This window comes from Numenius arquata, chromosome 10 (assembly GCF_964106895.1).
Source record: "Numenius arquata chromosome 10, bNumArq3.hap1.1, whole genome shotgun sequence".
Taxonomy (NCBI): Eukaryota; Metazoa; Chordata; class Aves; order Charadriiformes; family Scolopacidae; genus Numenius; species Numenius arquata.
In genome coordinates, this window is record NC_133585.1 from 15,989,488 (window position 1) to 16,002,095 (window position 12,608).

General features: G+C 43.8%; 1 protein-coding gene across 3 annotated transcripts in view; it reads right to left on the reverse strand.

The window, feature by feature from the left end:
* Positions 1–1,505: 1,505 nt before the first annotated feature.
* Positions 1,506–12,608, reverse strand: part of JMJD1C (jumonji domain containing 1C) — a 166,657-nt gene continuing 155,554 nt past the window's right edge. For all 3 annotated transcript variants that reach the window (XM_074154804.1, XM_074154803.1, XM_074154805.1), the window contains 5 exons: positions 12,296–12,418; positions 11,116–11,255; positions 8,646–8,822; positions 2,753–2,884; positions 1,506–2,412 (listed from right to left, as the gene is read on the reverse strand). In XM_074154804.1, coding sequence (XP_074010905.1) covers positions 2,323–2,412; positions 2,753–2,884; positions 8,646–8,822; positions 11,116–11,255; positions 12,296–12,418 — 662 coding nt within the window. In that variant the 3' untranslated portion in view covers positions 1,506–2,322. The remainder of the gene's footprint in view (positions 2,413–2,752; positions 2,885–8,645; positions 8,823–11,115; positions 11,256–12,295; positions 12,419–12,608) is intronic.

The following is a 12,608-nucleotide window of genomic DNA, read 5'->3' on the forward strand; positions in this document are numbered from 1 at the left end:
TCCTGGAAATACAAATCGCCCTCTGATCAGCGACTCCTTCATTTGCCATCTGAGAGGCAAGAACTTCTTCAACCCCAGATGCACGGGTAGGGTCGTGTCTGTGTCCCCCGTTGTGTCCCCCCCCCCCGGCCCCGTCCGTGCTGTGGGGTGACAGGGACGGCCCTCCGTGGGGGCCAAGGGAGGGTGCCCAAGCTCAGAGGGAGCAGCAGCGGGTGGTGCCTGCCGGGCGGTCACCGAGAGGGAAACACCCAAAGGTCTTTGAGGAGGCAGAGCAGGAAGCCCGAGGCTTTGGCCAGGGCAGACGCAGCAAGGTGACACTTTCCCATAGTAACCCAGGGGAAACCAAGCCCTTCCCTTCCAGGCGGCCGGAGCGAGGGGAGGCAGCAGCCCAGGGCCGGGGCACGACCAACCGCTCTGGGAGTAGGAAAAAAGCCAAGGGGGGGGACGTGGCCATCTGCAGCCCCAATGCAAATTTTAGCAGCCTCAACAGATTTCACAAATGTTAAAAGTACCTCACACCAAAACGCAACTCGGGGGTAGGGGGAAATATTTAGACTTGATTAAAATTCACTCATTTACATATCCTGAATTAAAAAAAAAAAAAAAAGTATGTGCAACATGAGTCCACTTGTCATTATGCAAATGTACCCTCCTGAGGCGCCGCTCAGTTCGGCACCACACGCAGAGAGGAGGGAGACGCTGGATGGAACCAAGTTAAGGATGCGCTGCCCAGCACAGCATCAGCCCCACGGATTTCTTTGCAACTTCAAGTAAATTCCAAGCTTTCAAACCAACTACATAAAGAGCTTTACTTTTGCAACCAGAAATTGCTTTTGTGTTTCATTATTTCTTGAGATAATTTATACGGGGTTTTTGTTGGGTTTTTCGTGTGGGGGTTTGGGGGTTTTTTTGGTGACCCAAAACCAGTCAGATTTTGTCGGGCCGGGAGCAGTAACCAGGGCAATTACTACCCCCTTTTGGACACATCGGGAGCGATCTCGCAGCTGCACCCAGCAGGTGATATTAAACCTAAACATTTCAATAGTTCTAATAATTTAAATCCATGTACGCTTTAACTTTTCAAACTAACTCCAAGAGCTGGAATTCTGCTCAACTGTCTAACAATTATCATTATTAAATAAACACAGAAGTATTTTTTGTTAACATCCATTATTTTGCTGTAATACTTGAACTGTAAAGAGCCCAGATGCTATAAAAAACCAGAAATGCTTTTCCCTCTTTGCCCAAAGTAAGCGTTGGGTTATTAAAGACAGAACATAAGCAAGGTGTGAGTTGTTTCATCCCTCAGGAGCGGCTCTTCCTGGTGCAGCTGGGCTGTGCCCCAGCCCTTCCCTGGCAGCCGGGTCTGTCACCGGAGCGGGAGCAGAGCGGGGAAGCAGAGAGGCCTTTGCCAGGAACCAGCGACTCCGGCGTCACCCAGGGAAGCGGCCACAAACACAACAAACACAACACACACAACAAACCAACACCACGAGACAACATTTGATAAAGTCATTTTAATGGAAAATGTAAAACCCCTTTCAACTTCAATGTACAAAGCATGTGTAACACTTGCACTTTTAACAAATTAAAGCAAGCCAATGTTTTAAAAAAATACATCATTGAATGTATATATGTATATATTTACATAGCATATTAAGTTTAATATTTAGCTTTAAAAGTTCACATAAATTTTACCAAAATGAGACAATTTTTAAATAAATTACACCTTTTGAAAACGTTTAATTGTACACTGAATAGCTTCAATAAAATACTGAAGTGTCTGTATTTAATATCTACTTTATATACTTTATATTTTACAAAGTTTACAATTATTTGGCAGTAATTTTCAGATTATGACATGACTGCTGTGCGGACTCAGCAAGATCCCAAATGCAGGCAATAGCTGGTGTTTGTGTCCTACTCTCACAGTAACTGTCTCAATGTAGTGAAAAATATCTGAATTATTTTAGCAAACTGTACAAGTCACATTTACATTTGATCAACAATATAGCATAGAATTTTGTGGTTTTTTTTTTTTCCAAAAATAAATACATCATCTTAAATCTTTGACATTTCACAAACTTCATGTACATTATAATACAGGACAGCAGAACGCTGCTTCGTTGTTTGCAAGTCTAACATGTAATCACAGTGGCTGTGATATGAAGCTCTACCGTTGCAGTGTCATTAACAAGTAAATACCATGACTATGTTTTCTTGGCACTGATGGTTTGTGAAGCTTAAATTAGTGTGCATACTGGTCATATATTAGAAAAAAGAACCTCCGTTTGATGTTAACACAAAAAAAGCAGAGCGCGCTTAGTTTTCATCCATATCTTCCATTTCACCTTCATGAATCTTCAAAGCTCTCACCATTTCTTTAACCGCATGATACAAGATATTTTTAACCTGCAAGAACATCAGACAGATTTCAGTGAGGATCTCCGCGAAGTAACTGCGTTCCGGACTGAGCCCGAAGCCAAGAGGATGGAAAAAACAAGGAAGGCTGCCTCAAGCCGGTGAGGCAGCGAAACACCTTTTTACACATTTTAAGACGTAACGTGAAATAAATAAAACCAGCAACTGGAGGGAGGGAGAGTCCTTCACAGCCCTGGCGCTGGTGCTGCTGCTCATTGTTATTCTGTGTGAACAGCAGCGAGGAAGTAGCTCCACGCACCGCTCCGCATGTCAATGAGCCCGAGCGCGCCCCGCCTTCCCAACAGCTTCCAGAGCAGAATTCATTTCCTACCTGCAGTTTATCATCATAATTGATTTCTTCCTTTGACAGCCTCAGCTCCTGCGTTAGGTGAAAGGACTGTACAAGATGTTCTGGAGACACAAAGTCTTCAGTTACTTGAACACAGCTGTGAAAATTTTGCACCTATCCAGAATAACAAGAAGAGACCGATAATTAGTATTTTGGGGTTGTTATTTGGCAGAGATACTTGAGTGGGCCTCGGCTTATCAGAGCCGGGCTTATTAAACCATGGGCTTATCAGACTAAAGGGCGTCTTTGTATGTTTTATGGAGGGAGCAATTAAGTGTATGCGACTTATCTAAGTTAGCTTCTGGCAAAAGGTACACTTTGAGCAATGTCCATCTGCCGCTGCTCCGGCATTTCTTCCTGTAGCCGGCTCTGATGTTAATTCATAGAATCATAGAATGGTTAGAGTTGGAAGGGACCTTAAAGATCATCGAGTTCCAACCCCCCTGCCACGGGCAGGGACACCTCCACTAGAGCAGGTTGCTCAAAGCCCCATCCAGCCTGGCCTTGAACACTTCCAGGGATGGGGCATCCACAGCTTCTCTGGGCAACCCGTTCCAGTGTCTCACCACCCTCACAGGAAAGAATTTCTTTCTGGTATCTAATCTAAATCTCCCCTCTTCCAATTTAAAACCATTGCCCCTTGTCCTGTCACTACACTTCCTGACAAAGAGTCCCTCCCCATTTCTCCTATAGGCTCCCTTCAGATATTGGAAGGCTGCTATGAGGTCTCCCCGGAGCCTCCTCTTCTCCAGGCTGAACAACCCCAGCTCTCTCAGCCTGTCTCTGAACTGTCGTTCCACCCTTCACCAGCCGCACGGGCCCCGCTGCCGTGTGCTGGTGCTGCTGCCGCTGCACAGCCACAGCCCCGCGCAGGCCCCCAAGCCACCCATGGACTCCACGGTGGCCTTGCCCTGTAGGACCCGGCTCCTCGGGCCACGCAGGCAGCTTGTACCCACACTGCCAGGCACAACCGGCCACGTTCAATGGAAAGTAACTCCCGGTGGAAATATTCCAAAGAAAAAAAAAAAGACAACATGAACGAAGGGGCAAAGTTCAGAAGGGGAGGGGAAAAAAACCACTTTCTTTTTTCTCTAAACACTTCTTACTGATACGAGGAACAGACACCATCTCCTGCCACCCAGGTCACATCTGGAGGACAGGGGAAAGGACAAAACGCTCCCTGGTTGTGACCTGACCACCAGCTCCTCTTCGCTCTCTTCAGAAACGCACAGCATCAGGTTTTCACCCCAAAACCCTTAGAAATTACACTGTTTGTTCAGCACACCAAAAACCTCCGCTTCCCCAAATTCTAACTGCTCATCAAGTTGTGCGATGTCAATTTGCAAACTTACCAAAGCCTGGGGGGGTGGGGAGGGAGCACCTTTGCCATCCCAGCGAACAGTCCCACCCTGCTCTGCACCGATGAAGATCTGCATATTTTAAGCTGGAGCCTATCTAAACCCGGAGGTTTTTTAATGCACACTCTAAAATTTCCGTTGTGATACCCGACATTCAGAAAACCTTTGGGGCCTACACAGTTAAGGACACGGCACTTCACTGAAAAATTATTTTCTTCTTCAGAAACGCTGCCCGAGTCTGATTTTTGAAGGGTTGCTTGCCCCTTCACAGCTGAAATCCCAGGGGGTGACCCCTAGCTCAGCATCGGTGCTGTACGCAGTGCTTCCCCAGCCTGCGGTCACTCAGGACAAAGCAGCGCTGGTCCCTCCGGCAGATTGATGGGAAGAGAAACCATTCCAGAGACGAAGAGGGTTTGTTTGATGCCACACAATTTGCAAACAGCAGAAAGCCAGGAGCAAGGAAACAGCCGGTGAAGTGTCACCACGAGGCTCCCACCAGCGCTCGGGGAATTTCCTAGAGCTCCGGCTGAACCGTCTCCACGCTGCACAGCCCGGCTGCCAGCCCCAGCCCCCTCCCTTCCCTCGCAGGCTTCTCGCCCCTTTCAAGTCTCTACCTGCCCTTGTTTTCCTTTCCACCCCATGCAAATCCCACACCACTCTCACTTTCTCCTCACTAAGACAAGGTTTTACTGATTCTCTCTCCCTCCGTGGCAGAACAGGCAATATTTGTTGCCCTCAGATCTTTCATTCTGCTGTACCTTAAACCTCCTTCCCTTCCAGGGCCTGTCTTAGCGCCACCCAAGTCTTTGGGGGAAGTCAGATTTCACCCGTCCGGTCTGGCACTTCACATGGGAACACCCCGCTGACAGCCCCATGGCAGTTCTATTTATAATATTTATAATACAAGCTGATACAATGACACACACAAATAAGTATGTTTAGCAATGATTCCCCTGAGGTTGGCGGGGTGAGGACTACAGCACTCCCACGGCTGTGCCAATTCCAGCTGAACCGAGAGAACAGCTTTGCCCTCGGCCCACGCACAGGGGAGATTTTCCAGCAGGGCCCGCGAGACGGTCGGAAAAGCCTCAGACCTGGGCCGGGAGAGGGAAAGGCGAGTGAGCAGGGAGGAAAGGGCCGTCCCCCTCCTGTCTGTCCCCCTCCTGTCCTTCCAGCAGGATCAGCCATTTCCTGCAGGGCTCGGCTCCGGGGCCGGCGCTCAGCCCCACAGCTCTGCACACACGGCTCCCAGACCTTTATCCTACATCCTTATCGTAACATCGCCAGGATGTCACATCACCTCCAGCGTGTTATTTTACAATACATAATCCTGCTGTTAAATCAAGATAATACCACTATAAAAACCAACACTGTAATAACCTGTTCTACTATGAACAAGTTTTGCGTGTAGCCTGAACAACACATCTCAATCACCAACTCAAGTATTTCTAACTTTTAATTTATCACTCAAATATTTTACAAATTTGCATAAGAGTTACCAAATTAAAACATGGGAGGGCATCCCTGGAGGACCGTGATACAGGATGACCCAGAGCAGAGTGGCAGAAAGAACAAACCATTTAAAGGAACGGTACAACCTGGGAAACAACCCCCTTTTTTAGGTTGGGGAGGTTTCCCAGGAGAGCTGAGGGCTCACTGCTACAAGCACCGGACAAAGCACGGCCCAGACGTTAGCAAAGCAGGGGTCGCTTCTGAGCCTCCCCTACTAGTACAGTGAGAAGAGATGAGATACAATCCTACAGCACATCACTCAGGGTACACTCCGGGAAGCATCTGCAGAGGAGACCAGTCCAATGCTGTATCTATTTCTGGTTTCCCCCCGCCCGAGAGAGCAATTCCCTCCACAGAAGGTACTGACAAGGCTACTCTGACCATCACAGCTCACAGGAGAGACTCTCCCTCCCACCCCACCACTGCATCAGTTTGACTTCGCCTACTGAAATGATCCCAAGGGGGACGTGACTGCTGTCTGCAAGGACACAGGGAGGAGGGGAAACCTGGGAAGCAAGAGGAATGTTTTACGCTACCATAAAATATTAAGAACAAGTTACTTTAAAAGCTAGACGTGAATCCACAGCAGCTGGGAAAAAACCATATATACAGAAGAAATACACACAACCTCCTCCATGTTAGAGCAGTAAAATTCTAGACCAACACATCAGAAGCAGCAGCGTGACAACAATCCTAACTGGCTCCAGGATGGAAGTGTCCCAGCTGCACTACGCAGTGACCACAGGCAGCCGGGCTCCCTAACGCCATCCCTCAGCCCGATTTCCTCTGCTCCACAACGTTACCCATGAGCAAATAAAAACAAAAATGTAAACTTTACAATCAAATTTAGTATCAACTGTCATCCAGTTTTAATTAATTAAGATTCATGATGTGCATGTAAATTGAAGCACTTAACATGCAAACTTAACCTGGTATGTATTCTTGTTCAGACTTATTTTTAAGTGTTTAAATGTGCTTTGTATATATGAAGTGTTGGTGCTGATCCCTAAGGTCAGTATTTATGCATCTCTATACAGAGTACTATACATGTACATGAAAGAACATGATGCTTTCATTTCCTCCTACGTGGCAGATTCACAGGAACTTCTTACTGAAGATGAAAAGGTTCTCAGCTTCACCCACTAAGGTTTAAAAACACCATGTTATTAACTCCTTGGTGCCAGAAGCTAGAACATTACCACTTCAAAGGCAATCTGGAGTTTAAAGCCAAGGAGATAAAGATAAGAGTGGTCTTATTTTTGGTCCTTAAACCTCTGAACTGCAGGGAAGCCTGGAACAGACCCACTATTTCATGTTTTATATTCCTCATGGCTTTATATAGTGCTACATATTACATGAAACCAATTTACCAGTACATTTGTGATTTTCTACGGGTTCCCTTTTCACTCTTGAATCTGGGATATCTCCCTTGTTTCGAGAGATCAGAGTAAGGTTACTGGAGGACGCAATACAAATCTTATCAACTCTGGGAGTCCTAACTGCTTTAGCCTGTAACAGGAGCTACGAATATCATCACCACCAGATGTTCCTTCACCTTTGTGAAAGAACATCAAGCCATGGAGACATGTTACAGGGAAAGGCAACCTACAACAACCCAAGATTTGGTCACCCAGCTTTGGTGGTGGTTGTTTTGTGTTTTTTCTTTATTTTGCCAGAAAATAACATACCATCCTGTGAAATCCATCTAAAGACTCTGCGGAGTGAGAAAGGGGCTAGTCTGGGGAAGGGACCTGTTGCTTTCAATGCCCCACCAACTGAAACAGCCAGCAGACAGATGAGGGAGGGACATAACACTTGTCATCACTACAACCCAGACATTTTTTTCAGAGAGAAACCCCCACTGCCCTGGTCATGGTGACATGGTGAGCCATTGCTTTCTCTCTGCCTAGAAGGGGCAGTGGTTGGAAGCTGATCTGCAGATCAGAAACCAAATAGCATCTTCTTCAGAGGGGCCTGGCCTCACTTGAACCCGGGAGGCGATCAACGATAAATTTTTAACAGGAAGATGGCTTACAACCCCTACTGCAGGGTAGGGATGCTCTTCATTCCTTGATAGTCAGCTACTTAATTAGTGGTGCTTGACAGCTGGCAAGACAGCAAGAAAGCAGGCTCCATTTCCTGTTTCAACAGGAAAAGGCTCATGAAGCGAATATATAAATAAATCTAGAATTGCCCCAAAATCATGTCTAAACAATTGTGCTTTCTTCCCCTTTTCACCAAGAAGCAGTTTGCAGACTGTGAGAAAAAAAGCCCACCAAACAAAACGAAGTAACAAACCCTCTGTGCTAGGAGAGGACTGACGCTTGCCACACAAATTGGTACTGTTCCTCCAGAGCTGCCCCACTGACAGTACTTTTTCTTACATAACTAAGAACTAAATCAGTTCAGCTGCTGCAAAGGTGGTGTCACTCTTTCTGATGGTAAGGAAAGCTGCTGAAGGGACAATGATGACTCCTGAAGGGTGACCGATGCACCTTCTGTATAAAAAGGAACTTAACTTGGAGTGGGAAAACAAACTCCAAATCCTGTTACAGAAACACCTTGTTACACCCAAGCTGTCTCTACAATTCTCCTATGGCTGAGGACAAAAACAAGTGACATCCAGGTATTTATCTGCCTGGGTTCCTCCCCCTGCCTCTCTGGGGGTAAGCTGACTTCAGGTTTAGAAGAAAAATAATAACCTGACTTTGCCATAACTCACACCAGTTAATTTAGAAATTTGCTAATGAAATGAAAAGTGGAAGAAGTGGTTCTTAATAGTCTGCTCATTTTTCATTTTCAAGGATAAAAAAGGCTAAATTGCTGTATGTTAGTACTGGTAGTCATCTGTACAAGCTTATTACACATTCCTGTACACCAATAGCTACCAGTAAGAAAATCAAATCTAATTTGAGTACAGGTGTACTTTTGTTTTTGAAAAAAACTGTTATTTTATGATATTTATGTTATTTAATCCTGCAGGTCTCTAAACAAATGTACATTACCTGATGAAGTGCTCCTGCTGGTAGAATAATAGCATCACCAAGAAACTGAATAACCGTGCAGGTCTTTACTCCGTATTCTTCAAGAAGTCTTTGGCGAAGTTTTTTGTTCACGTACCAGCTCTGATCACGTATTGGATCATGCTCCGGTAAAACTTCTAAGCCTTGCTCTTTTGCTATCTGTAAGTACAGAAAAGGCCCCAAGTCACTTTCAAAAGAAGCTGAACCTTTTGCTGATAAGTTGTAAGAATATCTAACTTACAAAGCAACAGTGCTGTGTTCCCAATATCCAAACGCGAATTTTAGTTAGGGATTCAAAAGCACCTCAAATGAACTGGGAAGTCCCACTGAACTGAAGACATCTGCAGAACTCTATTCCAAGATACCGAGCTTAAAGGAACTCGGCACAATAATCTATTAGTAAGCAACACACTTTCTGCCTGCCTTCTTTCACCAAGAAAATAAAACCTGACCTCAAGCTGCTGCCAATTGCTCAGGCTTACAACCTTCAGTCTGACACAGGTAAACAACACTGCAACCTCAGCTCAGGAAAAAAGCAGGAGATAAAACTAAGGGCCACATGGTCCTGGGCAACCTGCTCTAAGTGAGGCTGCTTGAGCATGGAGCTGGACAAAAGGAGGTCCCCTTCCAACCTCAACCACTCTGTGGTAACAAGTTATTTTCCTACCATCCCATCAGGGAATTTGGAAAAAATGATGGACGCAAAAAATCCCCCAAACTTCTTGACAGCAGCAGACTTAACTGCAACAAGCATCGAGTTAACCACAAGGGAACAAATATTACCCTTATCAATTGCTAATTAAGGAATCACAGTAACTAAAGAAATAAAGTGACTAAAAAGAAAAAAACACATATCCAAGCCATCTGTCATGATTCAGGAGACAATTATCTCATTAAAAACATAGATTTTTATTCATATTGATATTAAATATACTTAAATTATGTGATGCAGAGCTTGAAACTGTTCTTGTGTATTATCACCTTTCTTCTGTACTAATGAGGTACTGAAACTTCAATTTCTTATAAGGAAAGAGGTCCCAAGGTCTAGTCAGCAATTAATCTCCCGTTCAGTATTTCAAAAATAACACCTCACCAAAAATACAAGGCAGTACACAATTAATTTTGGGTACTATGGCAAGCTATGGCAGAAAATTACATACTTTATTACACAGCATCTTAAGCGCTTCTGTTTTAAACCTGCTGCTCAAAGAGTTTCACAACATCTCTTAATTGCTTTGAAAGAAGAAACGCAAATTAATACTCATTGTCTACTTATTCCCTTGCATTCATCATTTTGTTCACAACTCTTTTCCACACTGAAGAGCCACCATCTCCTTTATGAGCACCTACTTTTTGAATGAATAGAAAAGCCAAGATGTATAATTCATAACCTCCTGGAATCAGCTGTATTTTGTTTACTAGTGCTCATTTTTCCCCACAGTTCAGCTTGCCAAAGAACAAGCATTTGAGTCACCAGAGGACAGCTGCCCTGGGACTGAAACACTGCCTTATTGTCCAAGAGAACCTTTACTGCTGAATTTCTTCGGCTCTTCCTGCTCACAGCACAGACCTTGGCCTCCAGCCTGTTTACAGACCCCTTTGGTTTAGCTGGTTAAAACTCGTTTGATTTTTTTCCCCCACAGTAGAACAGAGCGAAGATTTCTTTTCCTCAAGCAACCACTTCAGTGATATTTTGATATTTCTATGTCATCTGTCAAGACCGCCTTCTAGAACACGAAAACATGCTAAAGACAGGGCACAGAAAACTGCTTCCAAGATGGTACCTCTAAATTTAATGCCATTGATGACTATCAATGGCCCAGTGGTGGACATTCATCCTATGTGGTAAGTAACAACCTGAAAGGTTCTGATGTGGCTCTAACTTATCCATCACATGCTGCCGAAGGAAGATCTGCCCCATAGCTAAAGCTGAAGAAGTTTGCTGCTCCTAAGTACATTATCCTCCACTGCTTTCATCTTCACTAAGAGCCAAGGCATGCTCTGATGTGACACAGTCCTTACAAAGATCGGTGGCTGCTGGGTTACAAGGTCAGGGATTTTTGCATGGGACAATTCACAAAAACTTCTGCATCTGATAACGCTAGAATGGATTTGCGACAGAAAAATATTATCCTACAAATGCCAATATTAAAAAAATTAAATTATCCTTTGCTTTGGAGAAGGACTAGAACAGATCTCCATGCCCTCCTGAGCCTTCAGACTCTGCGAGCTACCTGTAACTCTTAAGAGGTGAGTACGTATTATGTTATATATTTTATTTGTTGACTGATGTAGCAGGTCAATTATAATTTATTTTATGTGCTAGAAAGGAAAGGATTTTACTTCTTCCATCTTCCCTAAGCATAGGGGTGGGATTTGTGGTTTTTGCCAGCCCCCTTTGATTTACCGGTTACTTAGATTACATTTATAAAATATGTATTATAAATCTAACCTTTTGCAGAAACTCCCTTATCTTGTCAGCGTCTTTGCCAGCATAAATGTGCCATAAAGCACCAGGTAATTCACTTGAATCTTTCAACCGCTTCCTTAAAAGGTCATCCAAATCTTCCTCTTCAAACTTCTTCAAAACTCCTAAGATTCAACAAAAATGTTCTTTAGAAGTGAGACAGAGGAAAAATTGAAACTAAACACCTTCTTTTTGAATTTCTTGTTGAGACTGAGCAGATAGAATCTTGCTGAATACAACAGAAGCCCCCAGGTGACTCTTTTTCAGTGTTTGTAATTAGTTGCTAGAACATGAATGCCACAAATACCTTTATTTTTTAAAATTTTTACATCTCTTAAATTTGATAGAACACGTTCTCCTACCTGAAATAAACAAGCAGGGCTAGCACCACAAAATTAAAAGATGAAAAAGGAGTTTTCCTGCAGTCAGCAAATTCAGTGTTTTGCATGCTGTTCTGCAGCAGCTCGTCAAGAAGCTAGAGCTTTCCTAATACACTGAAGTTTTGCTGCTATTAACTCAGCGCATAAGCAAGTGAAAACAAGGCAAATAAAGAACAGCAAACCTTACTGCAGCCCTACTAGTCACACCCAAAATCTACATTTGTTGATTATGGAATGAGAGGACAAAAGAAAAAGGGGAAAACAAACAAACCTATTCCAGTGATTTAAAGACTGTTTCACATAAGCAATAAACCTCATACAGAGGACTAACATACACCAATTTAAGCTCTCCGATGTTGAAAAATTACATTACGGTCCAAATTCAATAGAGCGAACACAGTGCATCCAGAGAGAGCAGAATAAACAGAAGGTTTGGCAAATACATCATCCTGACATAATTGTTAGAACTACCACAGCTTCCAGAGAAAATCCTTCATCTTGCACTTTCATTAGCTCTGCCAGCCCCAGCGCAGGAATGGTACATCAATTATAGGTAATGGCAAAAGAAGTGAAAAGAGTTTGAAATATTATTTCATAATTCATGGGCTGCGGTGCATTTTATGCAGAATTAATGTGTGTGCAAATTCTTGAGACAAAGAATCTTGCAGGTTTAAGCAAGTAGTTATGGACATCTTTCCGTCACTTCAAAAGAACAATGTTGATTTTACAAGTGGAGGACCATCCATTCAGCCCATCTACGCTTCTTACAACAAGCTTCCCTTTACCTGATTTGGAAAGTACTCCATTTCCTTTCGCTATGCCAACGTAAACAAGGATGTTCACAACATCAGAAACTTCAATATGGAGATTTGTGGTTCCTATATCATGGTCTTTAGTCGCAGCCACACCTATGTTACAAGGGAAAATTAAGATTTGTTGTATTGCATCTTCACCTTCAAGAAACAGCAAATTCACCTTCAGTGCAACAGCTAACTGGGAAGAAACTTCTAAAAGTACACCGAGCGTCGCAGAAAGACATTTCTGTACCGACAGGCTTTAATGTGAAAATACTGAGATACACAAATGTTACTTTTTAAC